General features: G+C 47.0%; 1 protein-coding gene across 4 annotated transcripts in view; it reads left to right on the forward strand.

Moving 5' to 3' along the window:
- The window catches only part of CA12 (carbonic anhydrase 12), a 63,641-nt gene that overhangs the window by 33,355 nt on the left and 4,689 nt on the right, over positions 1-25,597 (forward strand). For all 4 annotated transcript variants that reach the window (XM_010598030.3, XM_023558316.2, XM_010598031.3 and 1 more), the window contains exons 3-8: positions 7,045-7,224; positions 9,083-9,225; positions 12,421-12,516; positions 13,373-13,436; positions 13,959-14,116; positions 15,802-15,928. In XM_010598030.3, coding sequence (XP_010596332.1) covers positions 7,045-7,224; positions 9,083-9,225; positions 12,421-12,516; positions 13,373-13,436; positions 13,959-14,116; positions 15,802-15,928 — 768 coding nt within the window. The remainder of the gene's footprint in view (positions 1-7,044; positions 7,225-9,082; positions 9,226-12,420; positions 12,517-13,372; positions 13,437-13,958; positions 14,117-15,801; positions 15,929-25,597) is intronic.

The raw sequence follows: 25,597 nt of genomic DNA on the forward strand, positions 1-25,597 counted from the left end.
CCTAAAGGTTTCCAAAAGGAGCTCCTGGTGGATTTGAACTGCCGACCTTTTGGTTAGCAGCCATAGCTCTTAAACACTGTGCCACCAGGGTCTCCCATTCCAACTCATAGTGGCCCTATATGACAGAGTAGAACTGCCCCATAGGGTTTCCTAAGCTGAAATCTTTACAGGAGCAGATCACCATGTCTTTTCTCCCAAGAAGTGGCTAGTGGGTTCAAATCGCCAACATTTTGGTTAGCAGCTGAGTGCTTAACCATTGCTCCACCAGTGGTCCTTAAACTAGAAAGCTGGGGGCTAAATTTTGAAACTTAGCAAGTGATCTCATTTTCCTCCTCTTCGAGGGAAAGGAAGTATGGGAGGAATAGGGAGGAATAAATAAAAAAAAATCAAACCCGTTGCCGTTGAGTCGATTCTGACTCATATGGACCCTATAGGACAGAGGAGAACTGCACCATAGGATTTCCAAGGAGTGCCTGGTAAATTTGAACTGCCAACCTTTTGGTCAGCAGCTGAGATCTTAACCATTACGCCACCAGGAATAGTGTTAATATGGGTGCAGGCTTCCTTGGAGAAGAGCAAGCACGAGATGGGCATGAGGCCCTGTTCGGGAAGCAGGCAAGGGCTGGCTCCGCCCAGGCATTGTGGGAAATGCCAGGATGAGTGAGACAGGCCTCACCCTCAGGGGAGCGTAGGAGGGGGAGACAAGTGCACACAAGAGCTCCAGGATAAATACCGAAACGGAAGGGCATGGAGGTCCTGTGACCCAGGCAAAGTAACCCTGAGTAAACTGAAGCCCTGGTGGGCAGTGCTTAAGAGCTCAGGCTGCTTAACCAAAATGTTGGCAGTCAGAATCCACCAGCCACTCCTTGGAAACCCTATGGGGCAGTTCTGCCCTGTCCTGTAGGGTCAGAATCAATTCGACGGTAATGGGTTAACTTTGGGCAGATCACATAATCTTAATGTGTCTTCTATAAAACAAGGTGATTTTTTTTGATAGTCAAGAAATAGTATTAGGGTGTAAGTTTAATTTACATTTCTCTATTATACATGACGATAATCTTTTTTCTATGTTAAGAGCTGTTTGTAATTTTTTTATTGTAAAATAAATACATACAGCACATTTGCCAATTCAACATTTTTTACACGTACAATTCAGTGACACGAATTCCATTAACCACGTTGTGTCACCATCACTGGTACCTGTTGCCAAGTTTTCCATCACCCTGAACAGATAGCGCTTCCTGATCATGACTCCCCCTGTGAAACGGGGTGATTCTTGCCTGGCTTGCCCCCTAGAGTTGTAAGGACGGAAACTATTAAAATAATAATGATAATGATGATAATTGAAAAAGCAGGAGGAGGCAGAGGAGGGGAAAAGGCTTTGTAGACCCTGCTGCTCAGGGATCCCTGGTGGCCTATGACTGATGCTCAAGGACAAGTGGCCCTGTGGATGGCAGCCAAGACCGGGTGGCAGGCTCTTGATACAGAGAGCGATGGCTGCCCGCTGTCCTGCCAGCCCCAGGAGCAGCAGCACCCTGTACCCTCGTTCTCATAGCTGGCTCCACTGGGCACCTCGTCACATGTCCAGGAACTGCGCTGGCGTGAGTAAACTCTCCAACTCGTTCAAAATTGCCTAGTGTAGAGGGTGAAGGTGCTAAGTCCTAGTCATCTTGATGGAGCTCAGAGCTTGAGAGCCAGAAGGGACCTTCAGAACATAATGTCCAACCCTCCCTGTTGTACAAAGGAAAACAGAGACTCTGGCAGGGAACGTGACCCGTTCGAAGACACACACTTGAAGCAGTGGGGGAGGGAGACGTTTCAGCTGGTTCTCTGCACTGTCCCAGTCCCTTCTAGCTGCTTCTCTTTCCAAGGAGGGTCTGCCAACAGCACCTCTACTCCCTTAGTGCCCTTAGTCTTTCATGTTCCAAAATACCCAATTTGGCCCCTACCAGTTGCCATTGAGTGGATTCTGACTCATGGCGACCCCGTATGTGTCACTGTAGAACTGTGCTCCGTAGGGTTTTCAGTAGCTGATTTTTTCAGCAGTAGATCGCCAGGCCTTTCTTCCAAGGCACCTCTGGGTAGACTCAAACCTAACCATTTGCACCACCCAGGGACTCCAATCTGGCCCAACCTTCCAATAAAGAGTTTTTAGGTTTTTTTTTTTTTTTTAAATAATTTTTCCTCATGACCATTTCCCAAGCTCTCTGTTCTTTTCAGTTTTTAATTCTTTGGGAAATGTTTACCAAGTGTCTATTATGTGTGTGATCTTACTCATGACATGGGGTCACAGAGATGAAAATGAGACATCCCAGTGGCGCAGTGTTTAAGAGATACTGCTGCTAACCAAAAGGTTGGCAGTTCAAATCCACTAGCCGTTCCTTGGAAACCACATGGGACAATTCTGCTCTGTTCTGTAGGGTCATTATGAGTCAGAATCGACTCAACGGCAATGGATTTTTGGTTTTTGGCCTTCCAGGAGCTCTCAGTTATCCCTAACACACCCTCTTGGCGAAATCTTTGGAACCTCAGCTCTGAGGAAAGGAAGCCTTTCGTTTAGCCCTGTCCCCTTAGTCATGTGTGTAAGGGGAAATCGTCTCATCGTTATGAGTCTACTTCCTGAGCTTTTCCATTCATGTCAGCCTGGCAGCTACACCACCCTGGCTGGGGCCCAAGTGCCATCTGTGAGCAGCCTCACTCCGGGAAGTCTTGCTGCCGTGCAGCTGTGCCTCTTTCTGACCCTCAGGATTTACATGATACATCACTCTTGCTTCATCTCTTGTCCTGGGTGTCCCTGGAGAATTCGGTTTTGCCCTCAGCTGACTAACCATCTTAGCCCAGTTAACCCCTGGAGTGCCTACTTGGGCGTGCTTCAACCCTCTTCTCTGCCAGTCGCCACCTTGGTGTGGCTGAGCTGCCGTGAATTCAGAGCCTAAGGCCTTGGAAATGAAAACAGTATAGCTCAGTAGATACTCTGACTGACGTATCCAGTGAAAGGTTGGACTGGAGATTCTGAAATAATTTTCAAGCTCTAACATTTCCAAAAAGGCATGTCCAAAGTTTGACAGTCTGATAAATTATAGGTTTCCAGTGTGACAGGGCCTAGAAGATCTAAGCCGGAGACCTACTCCTCTTAGCATTTTAAATGAACATAGGTACCAAGTGGAGTCCCTGAGTGCTGTACACAGTTAATGCACTCAGTGGCTAACTAAAAGGCTGGCTGCTCAAGTCCACCCAGAGGCACCTTGGAAGAAAGGCCTGGTGATCCACTTCCAAAAAATCAGCCATTGAAAATCCTATGCAGAACTAGATGGTACCCGGTTACCACCAGTGACTGCCCTGACAGGAAACACAACAGAGAATCCCTGATGGAGCAGGAGACAAGTGGGATGCAGACTTCAAATTCTAGTAAAAAGGCCAGACTTAATGATCTGATTGAGACTGGAGGGACCCCAGAGGTCGTGGTCCCCAGACTCTCTGTTAGCTCAAAACTAAAACCATGCCCAAAGCCAACTCTTCAGACAAAGATTAGCCTGGACTATACGACATAAAACGATAGTGGTGAGGAGTGTGCTTCTTAGCTCAAGGAGACACACGAGAATATGTGGGCAACTCTTGACTGGAGGTGAGCTGAGAAGGCAGAGGGTAACAGGAGCTGATTGAATGGACAAAGGAAATACAGTGTAGAGAGAGGAGAGTGCTGTCACATTGTAGGGAGAGCAACTAGGGTCACATAACTATGTGTGTATAAGTTTTTGTATGAGAACATGGCTTACTTGTAAACTTTCACGTAAAGCAGAATAAAAAAACAAAAAAAGAAAGAAAACCCTATGCAGCAGAGTTCTGCCCTAACACACATGGACTGCCATTAGCTGGATGATTCCTACTGGACAGCAGCTGATGGTGACTGTCACACTCTTAGGTGAGTGTCCCTAGTCAGAAGATACAGTGGAGGAGGTGGTCATCCTGAGGGGCCAGATAGACATATTTACACTCTTGTGAAACAGTGCTGTGGTCTGTGAAAGAGTTCTATGGAAGAAGTGATGTTCCTTCCCCTTTGCTCTAGTTAACACCCTTCCTTGTGCCAAAATACTGATGAATGGCCCCACATACCAAAGCTTGGTTGCCAACTCCATGGCACCATGGGCACAGGACACCATCATTCTACCCAGTCGTGACAAGCCAATGACAGGCAGTCACCGGGTTATGAACGGGTTATGTTCCTAAATCTGTCTTTAACTCGAATTTGTAGGTGAAGTTGGAACAAGTACATATAGTTCTTATTTAGGGTCAGTTAGTCAAATGTCTGTCTTAGTATATTGCATATATTTTACCTTTATATAATGTTTTCCTGAGTGTCACAAAGTAGTGTGTGCATTCGTTATTGTGGACCATTGTATGTATTTAACTCAGATTTTTAATATAATGTAGTATATAATATAATGTAATAGGCTTTATGGCAGTCCCTTCTTAAGTACAAATTGTCCATAAGTTGGATGTTCGTAACCCGGGAACTGCCTGTATTTGCTTTTCTGGGGAAACCTCAGCCTGAAAACCCACTGAAGTACTTTGGGAGGTAATCTTTTTAAAATAGCTTTACATACTTCAGGAAACCCTGGTGGCTTAGTGGTTAAGTGCTACGGCTGCTAACCAAGAGGTTGGCGGTTTGAATCCGCCAGGCAGTCCTTGGAAATTCTATTGGGCAGTTCTACTCTGTCCTATAGGGTCGCTATGAGTCGGAATCGACTTGACGGCAGTGGGTTTGGTTTTGGTTTTTAGTTAACATTCTTTAAAGACTTTTCCCTGTGAGAGTAGAAAAGTTTATCTGAATGTGGGGGTTGTTTATTTCCATCTCAGAGGATTTTCTTTGTGTAAAGCCTGTTCCTCCTCACTGATGGTTTGTGGATTATGGTGTAATAATTAGTTTATAGAATTGTTACACTCTTCCCCAGCCTAAACCCTTGCACTTAGCTCTGTGATTCCAGGCCTGTAATTACCTGACGTTTTCTAGCCTCCGCATTAGGTTAGGTTCCATACTTGCTTATATGTAGGTATCAAGAGTCAATGTCCTCTAGGCTATGGGGACCACAATCTCAGGGAACATCTAGCCCAATTAGCATAACACAGTTTACGAAGAAAATGTTCTACATTCTACTTTGGTGAGTAGCATCTGGGGTCTTAAAAGCCTGTGAGTGGCCATCTAAGATACTCCGCTGGTCTCACCCCTTCAGGAGCAAGGGAGAATAAAGAAAACTAAAGACACAAGGGAAAGATTAGTCCAGAGGACTAATGGACTACAACTACCACAGCCTCTACCAGACTGAGTCCAGTACAACTAGATGGTGCCCAGCTACCACCACTGACTGCTCTGACAGGGATCACAATAGGGAGTCCCCGATAGAGCAGAAGAAAAATGTAGAACAAAATTCTAACTCACAAAAAAAGAACAGACTTACTGGCCTGACAGAGACTGGAGAAACCCTGGGAGTATGGCCCCCAGGCACCCTTTTAGATCGGTAATGAAGTCACTCCTGAGGTTCACCCTCATCCAAAGGTTAGACAGGCCCATAAAACAAAACAAGACCAAAGAGGAACACCAGCCCAGAGGCAAAGACTAGAAGGCGGGAGGGGACAGGAAAGCTAGTAATAGGGAACCTGAGGTCAAGAAAGGAGAGTGTTGACATGTCGTGTTGTTAACATGTCGTTAACCAATGTCATAAAACAGTATGTGTACTGTTTAATGAGAATCTAGTTTGTTCTGTAAACCTTCATCTGAAGTACAAAAAAAAAAAAAACAAAAAAACCTCAATGTCCTCTAAATTTTCCTTTCAAGAAGATCACACCTGTAAATCCAGCAGCCTCAAAATCCTACCTAGAGCTGTGGTCCAACCTGGGGCAACCTAGTGGATCCAAGAAATTCTTCACTAGAATGCAAGCTTGAGTGGGTAGGGGCCCTATTGTTGTGTTCACCATGGTGGCCCCAAGGCCCCCAGCAATTCCTAGCTTGGAGTAGGTGATCAATAAATAGGTACCAAATTGCTGAAAGTTAACAAGTCTTCCTGTGAAGAGGTTGTGTGTTTTGTCAAAAAATGAATGATGTACAAAATAAAGCAGAATTTGGGGGGCTCTAGTCTTTGGCATGGGACTGCTCTAGTCCTCTCCCACATCACTTTAAGAGCAGGTGGTCTTGAAGTGGAAACCCTGGGGACATAGTGGTTAAGTGCTATGTCTGCTAACCAAGAGGTTGGCAGTTCAAATCCGCCAGGCGCTTCTTGGAAACTCTGTGGGGCAGTTCTACCTTGTCCTATAGGGTCGCTATGAGTCAGAATTGACTCGACAGCAGTGAGTTTGGTTTTGGTTTTGGTTGGTCTTGAAGGGTTCGCTGGCCTTATTTTGTAGGCTGAGATCTCTGGACTTTGAAGCATTTATCTCTGGAGGAAAGGAGTCATTGTACTGAAAACAGGGGGTGTTTTAGTTCCTTAGTGCTGCTATAACAGAAATACCACAAGGGGTGGCTTTAACAAACAAGTTTATTCTCTCACAGTTTATGAGGCTAGAGGTCTAAATTCAGGGCACCAGCTCCAGGGGAAAGCTTTCTCTCTCTGTTGGCTCTGGGGGAAGGTTCTTGTCATCAATCTTCCCCTAGTCTAGGAACTTCTCAGAGCAGGGACCCGAGGTCCAAAGGATGCGCTCTGCTCCTGGCTTTTCTATCTTGGTTGTAGGAGGTCCCTCTCCTCTCTGCTCGCTTCTCTCTTTTATAATTCAAAAGAGATTGACTCAATATACAACCTAATCCTGTAGATTGTCTCCTGCCTTATTAACATAACAGCCTCTAATCCTGCCTCGTTAACATCATAGAGGTTAGGATTTACAGCACATAGGATAATCAGATCACAAAATGGCGGACAACAACACAATACCGGGAATCATGGCCTAGCCAAGTTGACACACATTTTTGGGGACACAATTCAATCTGTAACAGAGGGTGAGGAAAAAATCCTGTACGGAAAACTGACAATCTTGGGTTTGAATCTCTCCTTCCAGGACCCGATGGAGAGAGGAGCTGGTTCAAGAAATACCCATCCTGTGGGGGCCTGCTGCAGTCCCCCATCGACCTGAACAGCGACATCCTCCAGTATGACGCCAGCCTTGTGCCTCTCGAGTTCCAAGGCTACAACGTATCTGCCAACGAGCAGTTTATCCTGACCAATAATGGCCATTCAGGTGAGTAGAGACCTCAAGGGCTTGAGGGACATGTCTGAGCTTCCCTTGACTTCCTGCCCTGTTCTCTTCCATTTAGCAGGGAAGGGTGCAGGGAGGTCCCTGAAGGATGCCTGGGTGTCTCTCACCAAGGGATGCTGGAGGTCCTGGACCTGGGTGTTTATTTCTAGGGCCAACGTAACAAAATATTATAAACTTGGTGGCTTATAAGAACAGAAATTTATTCTCTCACAGTTCTGGAGGTTGGGAGTCTGAGATCAGGGTGTCAGCAGTGTTGATTTCTTCTGAGGCTTTGAGGGAGAATCTGTTCTCCTAGCTCCTGGTGGCTCCGGGCATTCTTTGGTTTGCAGCTGCAGTGTCACATGGTGTCCTTCCTCTGTCTCCCTGTCTCTGTGTATCTTCTCCTCTTTAATGAGGATACCAGTCATATAGGATTAGGACCCACCCTACTCCAATAAGGAAACCCTGGTAGCATAGTGGTTAAGAACTATGGCTGCTAACCAAAACCGTATGGGGCAGTTTTACTCTGTCCTATACAGTTGCTATGAGTCGGAATTGACTTGACAGCAACGGTTTTGGTTTTTTTTTTCTACTCCAGTAAAGGAGCCCTGGTGGCACAGTGGTTCAGTGCTCAGCTGCTAACTGAAAGGTCGCCAGTTGGAACCCACCAGCTGCTCCACGGGAAAAAGATGTGGCGGTCTGCTTCCATAAAGATCACAGCCTTGGAAACCCTATGGGGCAGTTCTACTCTGTCCTATAGGGTTGATATAAGCTGGAATCAACTCCGTGGCAGTGGGTTTGGTTTTGGTTTTTTTCTACTCCAATATGACCTCATGTTAACCTAACTGATAACATCGTCAAAGATTCTATTTCTAAACAGGGTCACATTCACAGGTTACAGGGGGCTAGGACTTCAGCCTATCTTTTTGAGGGACACAGTTCAATCCATAGCATCTCAGGAGGTTCTACCAGGACAGCACCTCTCAAACAAAGCTCATCTCTTGGGATGGGGGAGGGGATAGGCCTGAGTACCTTGGCCCATTGGCTGTACTGCTGGTGTGAACTCTGGGACATCAGGAATTACTCACGGGGCCACGCAGTTTAGTGGGGAGCACCCAGGCTTTGGAGTCAAACAAACCTGGATTTGAATCCCAGCTTGACTACTTATGAGTCATGAAACTCTGGGGAAAGAACTTTAACCTCACTGAGCTTTCATTTGGAAAATGGGTATACTGATAGCTCTCTGCCTGGGTTGCTGTGAAGACTAGAGAATTTGTATGTCCAGACCTAGCTTGTAGTAGGTGCTTCATAAATGGCAATTATTACTGTTGCTGTTAGGCAATTCTAAAGCATGGAAGGTACCTCATTAAGGTCCTAGCTTTATAGCCAGTGTCTAATACATGAGTTGGTAGCCCTGGGGGCAGCACAGTGCTTAAGAACCAGGCTGCTAACCAAAAGGTCAACAGTTCAAATCCACCAGCTGCTCCTTGGAAACCCTATGGGGCAGTTCTGCTCTGTTCTATAGGGTTGCAATGAGTCAGAATTGACTCGACAGCAATGGGAAAAAAACAGATGGATTATGTAAATTAGCGTCTCACCCACGGGTCTAGTATCAGTGTTTTTGCATCACTTTCCAAGGGGAATTAAGAAGGTGCTGGTACCGCCAGAGTTGCTTTGGGAAAACAGGGACATTCGCAAGGAAAGAGCCCAGGTTTCTGACCTGCAGGCTGCATCTCTGCAGTCTCCACCTCGCTGCATCCACGTGTACCCCTCTGAGCCTGGGCAGGTGTTGCGTACCTGGCTGCTCTCTAGCAGCACTCAGCTGCCTGTGGCTCTAAGGCTGCCTCTCTCCTCCCCACAGTGAAGCTGAGCCTGACCCCAGACATGTACATCCAGGGCCTCCAGTCCCGCTACAGCGCCACGCAGCTGCACCTGCACTGGGGAAACCGGAACAACCCCCACGGCTCAGAGCACACCATCGGCGGGAGGCACTCTGCTGCTGAGGTGAGGGGAGCCAGGCTGGCAGAAGCTGTGGTCACTGGGGATGGGTGGGCTGGGACCCCTTCATGTGGTCTGTGTGCAAATATGATCAGAGCACAAGATGGGGGCTTCCTGCATGCTCTGCACACCCACCCCAGGCCTGTCAGCGGCACAGGAAGCTACAGCCTCTTTGGCCACCCTGCAGGCCATCTGTGGTGTCTTGGTCCCTTCAGCTTTTGAACATGCTGAGCTTGACACTGTGACCTTAGGTGAGTGATGCTACTCAGGAGGCAGTGCTCCCAGGGTGGTCCAATGGGACCCGCATGCTCCTTTTCTATTTGCACTGACTGAGATCTCATCAGCTGGTCTGGCTGACACATCCCACTGCTGAGTCACACTGGGTTAATTGCTCCCCCAAACTTCTCAGTCTTCTTCCTAGGTCATGCTGTTTCCATGTATCTTTCTCATCCCATCTTTCCTTTCCTGGGCCATGGGTTGAGCTTTGGGACATGGGGACCCAGGTCCAGAGCCGCTCTTCTCCCTGGCCACAAATTAAGTGATGACTGGCATTATAATGTGCACAGCATGAAGGTGACCACAGACTTGCAGAGGGATAGCTCGGGATGTCAGCACAGCATCCTGTTGGTCACCCTGAGGTGCTAATCCAAAATGCCAAGAGAACATGGCAGGAGGGGGAGATTGTTCCTGTACCACAGTGTGCAGTTTGCAGAGTGAGCTTGGGGCTATGGTTTTGAACATTGATAGAGCAGTACGAGGAGGTAGAAGTCCTCAGGTAGTGCAAACAGTTAAGTGCTCATCTGCTAACTGAAAGGTTTGAGTCCCAAGGTACCTCAGAAGAAAGGCCTGGTGATCTCCTTCCATAAAATCAGCCATTGAAAAACCCTATGGAGCACAGTCCTAATAGGAAACACATGGGGTCACCATGAGTCAGAGTCGACTCAGTGGCAACTGGTTATTGCTTTTTTTTTTTTTTCTGCAAGGGATAAATGCTACTGCTCAGCCCAGGAAGCCCGCAGTGAATAATAACCTGTCCATTCTCTGTTCCTAACTACTGAACTGCTTGCTACCTCAGCTAATTGTAGGTCTAGTTCCAAGAATGGAGGGGACATAGTTCTGTCCCAGATCAGATGGCACTCCTGGAGGTTCACGCAGTTCAGCTCAGGCCCCTCTCTGAACCTTGCAGGACTGCAATTTCTTTTAGGCAATTGCAATGTGAAGCCTTCACCTTCCCCATGAGAAATAAAGAAGGGGTTACGGTGTAGGCTGGAAGGGTTTGTCATTTTGAAATATTTATAGTTACTGTAATTTCTGCCAGTAAGCCATGTTCCCAGACTCTTGGTCTGGTGAAGATGGACCATAAATGCCAATAAAAGAGAGTCCTATCAGGTGACCCTAAAATGGCAGCTTTCCTATGCAGGGTCCTTGGAAGAGTAATAGTTCTTCTGGATTTAGTTTCTATTACAGTCTTTCTCACTTTGCGGGATTCCAACCCATGTCACAAAACAATGTGTGTATACATTTTGGAATGAGAAACTAATTTGCGCTGTAAACTTTCACCTAAAACATAATAAACAAACAAACAAAAAAGACTCTTTCTGAATGATCCCCTCTGTAGGGAATTCCCTATGCCTGTATTAGCCTTTACTGCCTCACGATCTAATCTGAACACGAGAAGAAAAATGCCAAGACAGACCACAAGCTCAGAGATCAGCCATAGACGGAATCAAGGACCTAGGTGCTTGGGGTTTGAGCCAAATAGAATTCTATTCCAGGCCAAGATGGTGTGGGGCAGTGTGGCAGGATAGGTCCTTTGGAGGGAAAGTCGGTGAAGTGGAAACCCCTAAGAAATCCTTAACAGAGGACCACATTAAAAAAAAAAATGAAATATACCCCCAGAGTATGGCCCCTGGACAGCTCAGTAATGAAGTCACTCCTGAGATTCACCCTTCAGCCAAAGATTAGACAGGCCCATAAAACAAAACGAGACTAAAGGGGCACACCAGCCCAACAGAAGGACTAGAAGGCAGGAGGGGACAGGAAAGCTGGTAATAGGGAACCCAGGGTTGAGAAGGAGAGAGTATTGACATGTCATGGGGTTGGCAACCAATGTCACAAAACAATATGTGTACTAATTGTTTAATGAGAAGCTAGTTTGCTCTGTAAACCTTCATCTGAAGTATAATAATAATTAAAAAAAGGATGAAATAATTTGAGCTGATTTTTAAAAATCAGAAAGGGCCACTTGAAAAGGTCAAAATGGGGAACTTGAAACTGTATTCAATAAAATACACTTGAATTTTATTTACAGCCACATAACATGGAAAAGAGGTGACTGAAGTGAAATGAAAGAAACAGATATAAAGTCTCAGTATTTGTCATAGTCCCAAGAGGCAGAGAATCTACAAAAATGCATTAATTGTCTAGATATATAGCAGGGCTTTGAACTGGTCTTTCTGGTTGACCACCTGCTGAGAATTTGAAATTTCCACCCCCAGATATACTGAATCTGAATCTACATTCTAAAGATCCTGATTCAGTACATCTGAGTGGAAAGGCAAATTCTCAGCAGGGGATTGAACTGGGAAGAACCAGTTTGAAGCTCTGATTTCAACTCATCGCAATCTCATGTGTTGCAAAGTAGAACTGCACTCCACTTGAAAAATCAGAAGGAGGAGAAATATGCCAAAGCTTATTCATGGCCAGTATAAGAACCCCTTCATTCATTGATTGGGTCATTCATTCATTATCTATTGTGCATCCGCTATGTTCCAGGCACCGTATCAGACACTGAGGGTACAATGAGTGAATAAGATAGACACAGTCTGCCCAGGTGGAGTTTACAGCCTAGCAAGGCCCGTGGGGGAAACCCTGGTGGTGTAGTGGTTAAGTGCTACGACAGCTAACCAAAAGGTCAGCAGTTCGAATCCACCAGGCACTCCTTGGAAACTCTATGGGGCAGTTCTACTCTGTCCTATAGGGTTACTATGAGTTGGAATCAACTCAACAGCAACGTGTTTGGTTTGGTTTTTTAAGGCCTGTGGGAAAAGGGGAAAGTAGGGTGTGTGAGAGGAGGCTCAGAGAGGCCTAGTCTAGCCTAGGGGGGCTCTGCCCTTCGGTTTGGAGACTCGAGTCTCCTACACAAGTGAAAGGTTCCCATGAGTCGCTCATCCCTTGATGGAGACTTCTCTCCCTCTGCAGCTGCACGTCGTCCATTATAACTCGGATCTGTATCCCGACGCCAGGACTGCCAGCAACAAATCAGAAGGCCTTGCCGTCCTAGCTATTCTCATTGAGGTAAGAGCTGTTTACAGGGTTTTTAGGTGAAATTTGGAGCAGGAAGGAGATAGGGGTACGGCATTGTGTTCCACGCACACCTGTTGGCTGGGTATATGTGGCCCTGGTAAGCTGCTCCTGTTTGGCCGTGTCTTGCCTCCAGAACAGGGGATCTTCCCCTCTAGGGCTGCTTCTCTCTTGGCCTGGAGGCAGTGCTTTCTGTGGCAGAACAGCAGACAAGGGCATGTCCTTGGTGACACTGGAAGTATGAATCCCGGTCTCAGCTCTCTGGCATAAGGAACGGAATCACCCAGTTGGAGAGCCTGGTAGGGGAAGGTGGTTGTTCAGTGCTGCCCCCACCAGATGCCTGAACCCCTGATACAACTCCCAGTATCCACACTCCGTCCTATGTATGGACCCTGAAATAAATTCTTTCCTTAATCCTGTACCCAGGAAATGGAAATATCTCCTGATTCACTTGCATTTTTTTCCCTAATAAGACAATATGTACTTCCTTTCCCAACACACTTCCTGTCTGACTTAGCTTGCATGAACTCAGAACTCCCTTAAGCTCTGGCTTAGATGAACATGTTAGTCGTGGCCTTCAGGCTCACAGCCACATAATCAGGTGCACAGCTAGTACCCTGGGACTCTGAAGCCTTGGTGCCATCAGCTAAAAAAGGACGTCCTAACTCCCTAATAGCCTAGTGAGCCTTCATAATTGTCCTGGTACAGTGGATTTTCCAGGGGGGACCTCCATACCAGGAGCTATGTACCCGCAGCTAAGCCTGCCACTAGCATTTGCCAATCCACGTTCAGCCTGTGGAATTCTGTGCCAGCCCAACAGTTCAATCCACCTTCCTGGTCTCTGTTGTAGAGGGGCTCCTTCAATCCATCATATGACAAGATCTTCAGTCACCTTCAAGATGTAAAGTACAAAGGTGAGTGGTCCTCGGATGCTTATTCACTCCCTGTTGGAGAAGGGTGTAGTCACCCCTATGTCTGTCAGTGGAGGCTTGTGTATTGCTATGATGCTGAACATGTTTCAGCAGAGCTGCCAGACTAAGATAGACTGGGAAGAAAGACCTGGTGATCTACTTTGGAAAAATCACCCAGTGAAAACCCTATGCATCACAACTGTCCAGTCCACAACTGATCATGGGGATGGTGCAGGTCCAGGCAGTGTTTGGTTCTCTTGTGCATGGGGTCATCGTGAGCTGGGGGCCAACTCCATAGCACTAACAACAACTACATGTGACCTTAGGAAGAACAACTGCAGGGCAGGTGCCTCTGTGTTCACCAGGCGTAGGGCAGCAGGTTGTTGAACAGTGTCGTGACCAGGTCCTTGGGCTGAAAGGTCCAGAACGGGGCTAGTTCAGGTTTTAAGGCTCAGTCATATGCTCAGCTGCCCTCTGCCCTATGGAGTGAGGCTGACACCATTACCCCCCGACGTGTCTCCCCAGGCCAAGAAGTGCCCATTCCAGGTTTCAACGTTGAGGAGCTGCTTCCTGAGAGGCCTGAGGAGTACTACCGCTACAGGGGGTCCCTCACCACACCTCCTTGCCACCCCACTGTGCTCTGGACTGTTTTCCGAAACCCTGTGCAGATTTCTCAGGAACAGGTAACTGCCATGCCTGTCTAAGTCAGAGCCCACTCTGTACCTTGGACCCCACCACTGATCTCCTCACTTAGAGTCTTGTGGCAGCTGTTTAAAATCTCCCCAAATATCGAAAGTGTCCTGGTAAGCTGGAGTTCCCAGGTGGTGAACATGGTTAACGCACTTGGCTGCTAACCGAGAGGTTGAAGGTTTCAGTCCACCTAGAAGTGCCTCAGAAGAAAGGCCTGGCAAACTACTTCCAAAAAATCAGCCGTTGAAAACCCTATGGAGCACAGTTCTACTCTGACACACATGGGGTCTCCATGAATTAGAATCCACTCAACAGCAATAGCTCTTGGGTGCTGCAGCCTGCTTGCGGAAGTCGCAGGCTGAGCTTCAAAAGTGGAGCTATCAAGTCAAGCTAAGAGAATGAATACTTGCGAAAAAAGAGTTGTGAAGTTGTATTTCCTAGTAGAGCCCTTAGTGGTTGGATGGTATTCACTTCCCAGGTGGGAGAGAGCATGGTTTCTTTACACGGGCAAATTAAAGACAGGATTGGGTTAAGTCATTTCACAGATGGGGAGGCTGGGATTCTAGGGATGAGTAAATCAGGGTCCCTGCCCTCAAAAGAAACTCACAGGGTTTAAGGCAAAGCTGGGGGATAAAATCCTTAGCAATCATTTCTAACCTTCTCATTTTATCGAGGGTTAGAGAGTTAAAGAAACTTTGGAATCACTCGCTGGTTAGTGACAAAGCTGAGACCCAAAGCCAGGTCTTCTGAGTACCAGGTCACTGCTCAACCCTCTACCCCACAGTTGAAATCCACAGAGAAGGAAAATGGCTGTAGTTGGAGACAGGGCCAGGGCAGTGCTGCACACAGGCTCATGGTCTCCCGCCTTCCTGCGGCTGCCTGAATCCAGGACAGCCTCAGTGTCTCTCCCTCCTTCTGACTATGCGTTTCTGATGTCAGTAACCCAGATAAATGGCAGGGGTCGGCGGACAGGAATAAAGGCGTGATGAATCAGAGATGAAATGTGCGGGGAAGCAGTAACATCCTAACCCAGAAACTGCCTCGGAAGCAGATTATATAACCTATGTGGGTGTATGAAAATTACGTGGAGCCAGGCATCAGACAAGGAGCCCTGGTGGCACAGTGGTTAAAGCGACCAACTGCTAACTGAAAGGTCGAGGGTTTAAAATCAGCAGCTCCAAGGGCGAAAGACATGGAGTTTGCATCTGAAGAGATTTACAGCCTTGGAAACCCTATGGGGTCTCTATGAGTTAGAATCGACAGTGGGTTTGGTTTGGTTTTTAGGCGTCAGATGACCTGTGAAACTCTTGCCTCCCTCCTTTTATTCCTTTCGATGTGACCGTCAGAACAAGCCTGGAGGCTCCCTCTAATTTAAAGCCTAGTTATGATTCAGGCTCATGAGAGGAGAGGCTGAGGAGCCCCCAACCCCCCAGGTAATCAGGAACCAACAGCATTGGCCTTCCCTGAGCCTTGGGAGGTGGAGGCAGACCCAGCAGTGCCCATACCCCCGGGATGTGCACAGCAGTTCTCTGCCTTTCCCGCTGCTTTCTAACATGCCACCACCGAGCACCACAGGGGCTGGTTCCGGGCTCTTCTTTCAGGTGGGAAGCGTAAGGGCTGGCAGCTCTTTTCCTGTCGTCACTGGGCGTTCAGGGTATGTTTCTGCTCTTTTCCTCAGCTGCTGGCTTTGGAGACAGCTCTGTACTGCACAGGTGTGGATGACCCTTCCCCCAAAGAATTGGTCGACAACTTCCGGCAGGTCCAGAAGTTTGACGAGAGGCTGGTGTACGTCTCCTTCCGACAAGGTGAGGAGATACAGTGTTTTGGGGGGAACATGGTGCCAAGATGTCCATTTTGTATGACTCTGGGGCCTTGCCCTCTGTCTCTGCCATCTGTGCTGCTAGGAGGTTAGTTAAGGGACCATTGTGACATCTTGTGGAAGGGAAAGGTGATCAAGGTCCCTGTGGACTAAGTGATAACATAGCTCTGAGGTAGGACAGCGAAGGTATATTTCTGGTCTTGCCAGCTGAAGACAAGCTGCTTCTGGTGGTCCTTAAAACAGGTATGGAGAAAAAGACATTGGCCAGATCAATGGGTGCACACCAGGTACTAGGAGATGTATTAATTTGCTCAAGCAATGAAACCACATCTGGAACAGCAGCTGCAATTGGAGTCTCTACCTGGTTAAGTTTACCAGAATTCACTGTCATTCTCCACGATCTGTCTGTTTTTTGCACAGGCCAAATATGCAAGTTGAATGAGGATGTGGTGGGAATCACCACCCCTGCATCTTTCAGCCCTTTGTATCACTTGTGGACTAAACTGGACCAGGTGTTCATATTTAGAGAACTCATTAACCCACCTGTCAGAGAATCGAGTCTTCGCTTCTCACCTGGTGCACCTCTCTTGTTGCTCCTTTCTTAGAGTGTGAGATTATAACTATCACCTACTAAGCTTAGTTGAACGTTGTGTTTCAAGGTCCTTGCAAGAAAGCTCTGGAAACTTGACCTTCTGGACTGACTACACATGTGGTCAGAATTACATCCTTCTCTTTCAGATACTGAATTAAGACCTGCCTGAGAATCTGTGGTTTGTGTTCCCTTCTCCTGTTACCATTAGTTAAACTTTTCCTCAGTTTCTCTGCCTGAAAACTGAACCTGTGAACAATGGCCCTTCCTAAAAATTGAGAATGTATATGCTGATGACTACCAGTTTCCTTTCTAGGAAGTGCCTAGAAGCACAGAATTACCTCCTTTGTGATCTATTCTAGATATAGCTTCTTCTTTTCCAATTCTTTTAAATGGAGTATATAGTATTCAAGGGTTAAATTGAAGCACTTCAACTTTTAAATAATATTTAATAATATTAAAAACCTAAAAACTCTGCCTAGTGATATATAGATCAGGTAGAATTCTGCTTGTGGTGCAAGGACTCTATTATCAGCTGTTTTCTGACCTGGTCTACACAAGGCCATGTCAGGGGGAGAAGGGCAATACTCTCCCTATAGTCCATAGAGGGGCCCTGGTGGCGCAGTGGTTAAACATTTGGCAGCGAACCAAAAGGTCAGCAGTTCAAGACTAAACCAAAAGCAAGGAAGTTTCCTGAATACAGTTGAATGCTTCGAAGGCCAGAGTAGCAGGGACAGAGGTCTGGGGACCATGGTTTCAGGGGACACCTACGTCAATTGGCATAACAAAATGTATTAAGAAAACATTCTGCATCCCACTTTGTGCGTGGCATCTGGGGCCTGAAAACGCTAGCAAGTGGCCATCTAAGATGCATCAATTGGCCTCAACCCACCTGGAGCAAAGGAGAATGAAGAACACCAAAGACACAAAGTAAATATGAGCCCAAGAGACAGAGCCACATAAGCCAGAGACTACATCAGCCTGAGACCAGAAGAACTAGACAGTGCCCAGCTACAACCGATGACTGCCCTGACAGGGAACACAACAGAGAATCCCTGATGGAGCAGGAGAACAGTGGGATGTAGACCTCAAATTCTCATAAGAAGACCAGACTTAATTGGTCTGAGACTAGAGGGATCCCAGAGGTCATGGTCCCCAGACTTTCTGTTAGCCCAAGACTGAAACCATTCCCAAAGCCAACTCTTCAGACAGGGATTGAACTGCACTATAAGAAAGAAAATGATACTAGTGAGGAGTGAGCTTCTTGGCTCAAGTAGACACATGTGACTATGTCGGCAGCTTCTGTCTGGAGGAGAGAAGAGAAGGCAGAGGGGGACAGGAATTGGTTGAATGGACATGGGGAATACGGGGTGGAAAGGACGAGTGTGCTGTCTCATTAGAGAGAGCAGCTAGGAGTACATAGCAAGGCGTATATAAATTTTTACACGAGAGACTGACTTGCTTTGTAAACTTTCACTTAAAGTACAATAAAGGTCAGCAGTTCGAATATACCAGCCGCTCCTTGGAAATCCTGTGGGGCAGTTCTACTCTATCCTATAGGGTTGGTATGAATTGGAATCAACTTCACAGCAACGGGTATGGGTTTCTTTTTTATATAGTCAGTAGAAGGAGCCCTGGTGATGCAACAGTTAAGCACTCGGCTACTAACTGAAAGGTTGGCAGTTCAAACCCACCCAGCTTCTCCAGGGGAGAAAGACTTGGCAATCTGCTCCCGTAAAGATTACAGCCTAGAAAACCCTATGGTGCAGTTCTACTTTGTCACGTGGGGTCACTATGAGTCAAAATCAACTCAACAGCACCCAACAACAACATAGTCAGGAGACTCAAGTTCAAGCCCTGGCTTTGTCTTCTTCTGGTTGTGTGATGTGGGCCAATCACATCCCTTCTTTGGCCTTGGTTTCCTCAGCCACAACGAGGGGGTTGGACCAGGTCATCTAATACCCTTTTGGTGCTGCTGTGTTGTGATTCTAAGTGGACACTAACAACTGCCAACCCTGGCTTTACATTGCAGGGACATGGTTTGAGGACAGTTACAGAGGATCGGAAGAAACCGGGCAGGAACTTGAGTCTGACATGCAGAAGGAATCCCCACTTGTACCGATGGGGATAATTAGCCATCTTCTTAGACCTGCTGAGGTCTAAGTTGCTGCTTGTAGCAGAGCGCTTCAGTAGACCCCTTAGTCTGGCTGAGGGAGCTTGGGGGGCCTCTAAGCACTAAGCTGTAAGCTCAAAGACTGACTCCTGGCTTAGGATATCAAGATCAAAGCCCAAATGCAGCTTTGCCACTGCCCCCTCCCCACACACAGCTCCCCAGAGCTGTGACTTCCGAGAGCCCAAGCTGGGCCCCGCTCTCCTTGGCGAGAGGATCCCTGGCAGTCCAAGGCAAATCTGTTCATTTGGAGGCTGATTATAGAAACTTGGCCACACTTCCCAAAGACATAGGCAGCAAAGGGGTTCTTTCCCAAGGAGAAGGCAGCCTCAAAAGAGCAAAGCCCCAAAGGCCATCCTCCCAGGGGTGCTGCATTCAGGTGGGCCCTCCCACACTCAGCTTGGAGTGGCCTCAGGCTGTAACATACCATTTAGGGTTTATGGTGCCAGCCTGCATGTCAGTATGAGCCTTGAGCAGTTTGGACACAATTATTTGGTAGACTCTTCCACTAAGGCATGATTGTAATCAGGGTCTGATTTATTCAGGGTTTTCTCTGGACGTTAACAAGAACTACAGAGTCAGAAAATTCTGCCAGGAGCAAAGTCATGTTCAGAAAATCCTTTTTGAGGGAAAGTATGTGGACTTTGGAAGGAAGATCTAAGGTTTAACCAAATTGGGGCAATTGGGACTGAATCATTTAACCTGAGCCTGCTATGTACCTAGACTGTGATAGGTTCTGAGGGTTAGAGAAGGAGTATAGGACCTGGTTTCTGTTCTCAAGGGGTTAACAGTCTAGCTACAACTTGGCCCAAGGGCAGGGCTTCTCAGCCTCCACAGTATTGACATTTTGAGCAAGATAATTCTTTGTTGTGGGGCTGTCTTATGCATTGTAGAATGTTTAGCAGCATCCCTGGCTTCTACCCACTAGATGCCAGTAACATCCCTCTGGTGGGGGCAACCCAAAATATCTTCACACATTGCCAAATGTCTCCTGATTGAGACTCGCTACCCTAGGAGTTGTACAGTAACTGTCCTAGACCCTGAATTGAGGGTGCTTTGTTGTTGTTGTTGTTTAAACTCTTATCATAGGATTCTAGAAGTGTTATATCACATTTCCTGGTCTTTATTCTGTTATGGGATGACATTTTCAGTCCCATAATAGTTATCCTGAAACAGTAAGGTGGAAGTTACTAACGTAGAACAAACAAACCCAAGGGAATCCTTGTTCCTCATCTTCCTTTAGAATCTAAGTGATTTTCTTTTTAATATAACTGTGTAGATTGAAGGCTAAGAGAAGTGAGATGAGAGAGAATTACCAGGGTCTCTATGAGTCGGAATCGACTCGATGGCACTGGTACTGGGTACAGAGACGAGAAGCCCACGAATCCCTTTATTAGGGGACCAGATGCCTCTGAAGCAGCATCTTTCTTCAGAATGCCTCATTCACTCCCTTTTGTACCAACTTTTTCTTTCTTGTATGTTGTGTTTCTCTTCGCCTTTGGTTAAAATATCCACTCTTCATGAAAAGGTAGAAGTCATGCCAGGCACTTTTTTCAGCTCTTAAAAAGTGCCTCTTCCAAGTGGTGCAAAGGGAAGTCTTGATTTATATTTTGGAAACGAGATTCACTATCCTCAAAGTGGGATTCTGGCAAGGGGGTCATCTGCTGGGACCAGTCCAGACTTCCTTAGGAAGTCAGATGCCCTGTGCGAGGAAAGGAGAAAGAGGGCAGAGGCAGCTGCACAGTCCACAGGGGCCAAGGCTTAGAACTTTGACTTGATCCTCGGTTTCTTTGAGTTGACCTCTTCTTGGCCAATGACGTCAACCAACACTGGGTCTGGTTGGTGATGTGTAATAAGGCAAGCAGGCATCCAACCTGAATGGTCATATTACCGAGCCCTGTTTTCAACATGTCAGGACGATGGAAACTTGAGGGACAGAAGGAAGCCAAACAGTTTCTATAATCATGTCTTTAGTGGGCTTGCTCTGAGCCACTGCACGTCGCCTGGCACAGAGCCCAGAGGCAGCTGAGGCACACATAGACAGGAGTGCTGGACGGTAGAGGAGCAGGGTTCTCACCAATGGCAAATCTGTGGAGTGGCACAATTAAAATCTGCTTGACCCTGAATGACCTGGATAGTTTTATAAAACTTAAACAAAAATCTTCCAAAGGTAAGATGGCTAATTATCTAATCATTTTATACTGGATTGTATGCTTTGTGGTTATTGACCTTGTGTTTCTAAAAGTTCCTATTTATAAATAAAAACTATCAGATGGAAGTGTAGCATCAATTCTTCCAAAGGACTGACCAGAGGAGTTCCCACCGTTTAGTACCTAGGCCTGGACACACGGGACTGAAGAGTGAGAACCAATCGTCAAATGTGCTAAGAACCAACGCCCTAGTTCCTTCATTTAAGCTAATTCAATGAATCGTGTTTCCTGCACATTCCCCAGGTTAGGCATTATGGGGGCAGGAAGCCCCATCCTGGATGGTCATCTTGCTCCCAACGAGCCTTAGCACAGAGCAGAGCAGTGCAGGAAGGACAGCTGGGAAAAGTGGTTGGGCAGAAAGCTGGAACTGCCTTTATGCTTTGGGCCCAGCTGATCTTTCCAGCATCATCTCCTTGCAGCATCCATCCGTGCCTTCTAGGGCCCCTGCCACGCCAAACCACAGGGCCTCCCTTAACATAGCAGGGGCGTTCAAGGCATTTGTACACACGATGCACCTTTGGGATGCCTTTCCACCTCTTCCACCTGGAAAATTCTTTCAAGACCCCACTCTAATCCTCTCCTCTCTGAAGTCTCCCTGATCGCCCTTAAGGTGGCTTCCATCCTTCTTTAGTGCTGCAGAACATCTTGTTCATCCCTCTTGTGGTACTTTTCAGTTTGAAAAAAATGTATATATTACACACACACACACACACACACACACACACTGCAAGCCTCTTAAGGACAGGGATGGTTGACCTTGTCTTCATTGTTGACGCCTGGCATTGTGCCTGGTGCTCATTACAGGCTTGTTGGAAGAATGTAACCCACCCACCTCTCCTGCCTCTCCCCTGCAGGGTCTTGTCTGCAGAATAATTTGAACCTAAGCCTGGCCAGTAGTCAAATTTTAGTTTGCTTAAGTCGTATTTTGCTTTGTTATCAATTTGCCAACAAATCAATCACTCCACCTGTTTAAGAAAAATTAAAGATTAGAACATAGCTGTCAAGCTTTGACGGTCTAGGAGGGAGTTGTCTAGAGAGGCCATCCCGCTTTCAGATTGCTGTTCTGGCCCCAGTCCTAGCCACACGCCACCATTACCTTCAGCACAGACAGGTTTGGTCATCGGAGGGAATTTGGAATACTCGGCACCCAGAGCTGACATTATAACCCATGCCAACTGCACTTAGATTTAGGCCCTCGGAGCAGTAGGCTTTCTGTTCTGGGCCTGCATTCCTGCAATCTGGAAGGCAAAGCCCTCAGTCCCTGTAACAGTTGAATGAAACCAGTTGCCTTATGCAATCTGCTGGTATCTTTCTGGAAGAGTCCTTTGTAGAAATAGTTCTTTGTTGGGTTGCATAGTATTAATAAGGGAAAACTCCCCAGTTAAATACGTCCTCCAAAGGCGAGAATGCTGTGTGGTTGTTGAAGGCATCTCCCTTGCTTTCTTTCCAAAACATCATCCAAAGAGAGAACTAGAATTTCAGTTACTTAGCTCTGCAACTTATTAAGCACGGCAATAGGAGTTTTTACCGCCTTAAGCTGGTTTTTGGGTGGGAAGTTGGATTTTATGTAAACTATCAACCCCCTTGATAAACCTAATCTTTCCTGGCCTCTTTTACAAAACTGGAGACTGCTCGAGACCTATATAAGGCCCCTGGGTGGCTCAAATGATTTGTACTTACCTACTAACTAAAAGGTTGGAATTCAAACCCACCCAGCAACACTATGAAAGAAGGGCCTGGCAATCTGCTTCCATAAAGATTGTTTTTTGGTGCCGTCAAGTCAGTTCCAGCTCACAGCGACCCCATGTACAACAGAACAAAACACTGCCCGGTCCTGTGCCATCCTCACAATCTTTACTGTGTTTGAGCCTACTGTTGCAGCCACTGTGTCAGCCCATCTTGTTGAGGGTCTTCCTCTTTTCTGCTGACCCTCTACCAAGCATGATGTTCCTGGTCTCTCCTGATAACATGTCCAAAATACATGAGATGAAGTCTCTCCATCCTTGCTTCCAAGGAGCACTCTGGTTGTACTTCTTCCAAGACAGATTTGTTTGTTCTTCTGGCAGTCCAGGGTATATTCAATATTCTTTGCCAACACCGTAATTCAAAGGCATCAATTCTTCTTCAGTAAAGAAAACGTTATGGATCAGTTCTACTCTGTAATGCATGGGGTTGCCATGAGTCAAGAGAGAGCTACATATATGTTATGTCTTATCACTATATAACATGCCAGCCACAAAAACAGTCCATACTTGAATGCTTTGAAAGGAAAAGGATGGTGTTCCACATCAAACAGAATCACAAATAGATCTAGAGAATACGAGACCTTCGTTCTAGGAACCACAAGCTGTGCAAGCAAGGTGCTTGTTCATCCTGCTGGACCGGTCTGTGTTTACACTTGAGGCTTCAGGAGACCTCAAAAGCAGTTAACCAGCGTCCCGTGGTCCAGCAAAATGGCAGTGGAAGATGCAGCTCTTGCCGCCTTGGAGCCAGCCCAGAACAGGTAGCAACGCCTTTGAGGCAGGTGGCTCACCCACCTCCTCCAGCTGTCTGTACCTTCCTGAAGGAGGCCTGTGCCAATGGATTCTTCTGTATCTGTGTGATTTCCTTCTCTGTGTCGTATTGTCCGATCTCTGCTCTCCCTGACACGTAACCCGAGCACTGTATGGTGACCAAGAAACTCTCCCACGTCTCTCCTTCTGTTGAGTTGTCAGCCAGTGGCTCTCATGGGCGACCTCTATGAACCAGCGTGTCTCTGTCTCTCCTGCCTGCCTCGTTGTTCTTCAGTGAGAACTGCCTGTCTTATTCCTCATTTGGAAACCGACCATTTCTAATTTGAATCTGAAAATAAGTTTCTCTGGCTGTGCCCTCTCCCTGCATCATCTCTGATGCCTGCTCTTCACTGTCCCAGAAGCTGGGTCCTCATCTGTGAAGCTCTGCTGCCATGCAGGCTTTGGCTTCTCCCTCTGGGCTGTAGTTCCTCAGTGTCCAGCCTTTGCTTCTCCCTGTAGTTAGCAAATGCTTTGGCATCTGCCTCGATGGGCCCAGGCCCTGTGGACTTGGTCTACCTCTGCAGAGAAGCCCCACTTCCTTGATGGTTGGTTGGTGCTGTCTCTGCTGAGAGGGGACAGTCTTCCTGCCCTGAGCTTCATGAGTTTTTAGAATATTAGATGACACCTTTACTGGCAGTCCTCTTCCTTAGTGGCTAACACTTTTTGCTTGCTCAAAGTTGCTTCGTTTGGTTGCACTGAAGCCTTTTCTCAATAGCATCTGTCCCAGTCTCTGGGGCTTTCCTTGTCTCCATGGCTTCTTGGTCTCATTTTATTGTCTCCAGGGAGAGGCAGTTTAGATGCTTACAAGTCATCATTTAGGAGCAAGAAGTCCGGGTGAGAGCAATGGATTAAATAGGTAGTCCCCTGGCTTATGAAGTATTTGAGTTACAGTGAACTTCACTTACAACCATCTTTTTTTTTTTTTTTTTACATCTTATCATTAGTAATATATACTACATATAACACTGCAGCTAGTAATTTGCTGATGTTATTCTCAGATGTTCACTCACAGATGTTCAATGATATGATTTACTGTTCAAAACATTGCCATATCATAGGCTGTGAAAACTAAAAAAAAAAAAAAAGAGGTATTCAACTTACGTCAGAATCGACTTACGATGGAATGGAACCCCATTGTAAATTGGGGACTGCCTGAATGTGATTGTTTTTAGGGCCAATTATAGCTCAAAACACTGCACAGTGAAGCAGAGAGCAGACCCTCTAGATGAGCCACCAGGCTGGGTCCTGCGCCCTTGAGAAATGTCCCTTCTCTGGGGGCCTTGCTTTCCACAGACTTCACTGAGCTCCCTAAGACCACAGCGTGAAGGACCCTTTCTCCATCCACGGATCGGGCTGCTCTGCTCTTTGGGGCTGTCTGGCTCTCAGGATGTTTGAGGTGACTTTGAAAAGGACGACTTTAGAAACCCCGCCAAGTGGTGAGGCCCACTGGTCACAGCCTCATGTGGTGAGAATTGGTTTGGCACCACAATGTCTGGAGCTTCAGGAACAGAGAATAAAAGTATATTTCATCGAAGGGCTTGGAAAAGAAACCATAACTTTTTTTTTTTTAAGATCCTGAGGACGAAGGCCTCTGGATACCTTAAAAAAAATCATAATTATGCTGTGCAGAACCCCAGAGGGAACAGAGTGTGTGCTGTACAAATACTTGATGCTCTCCCCAGGTGGGGACTCATGTCCTCAGCATCTGCCCAAGCCACAGACTGGTCCTTGTGTTTAGCTTATGAGAAGGGGTCTGGACTATGAATCTGACCAGGGAAACCACTCTTTCTGCCACTTGGGAGGCTGGTGGCAGATGAGAGCAGGACGAACAGGCCACCCTGGCCTTTGTGCCCGGCTCTTCATATCTACTGTACTCATCCTCACGACAGCCTGGGGCCACCTGGGCAAGCCAGCCCAGGGCCTCCCATGGCCTAGCCTTGGACCACTGAGGCTTCACAGGCTGAATCTGAAATTGCAGAAGAGGACAGTAGCAAAAGGATGCAGGGCTGATGGCTCTCGGGGGATCAGCCAGACTCTGGTCACAGGACAAGAGAAGGGGGATGATCAAAGCCTCACCCTACAGCCTCAGGCCTGTTCCCAGGGGTGTTGAGTACTCTGAGGATGAAGTCCCTGG

The sequence above is a fragment of the Loxodonta africana genome, chromosome 13, assembly GCF_030014295.1.
Source record: "Loxodonta africana isolate mLoxAfr1 chromosome 13, mLoxAfr1.hap2, whole genome shotgun sequence".
Lineage (NCBI taxonomy): Eukaryota > Metazoa > Chordata > Mammalia > Proboscidea > Elephantidae > Loxodonta > Loxodonta africana.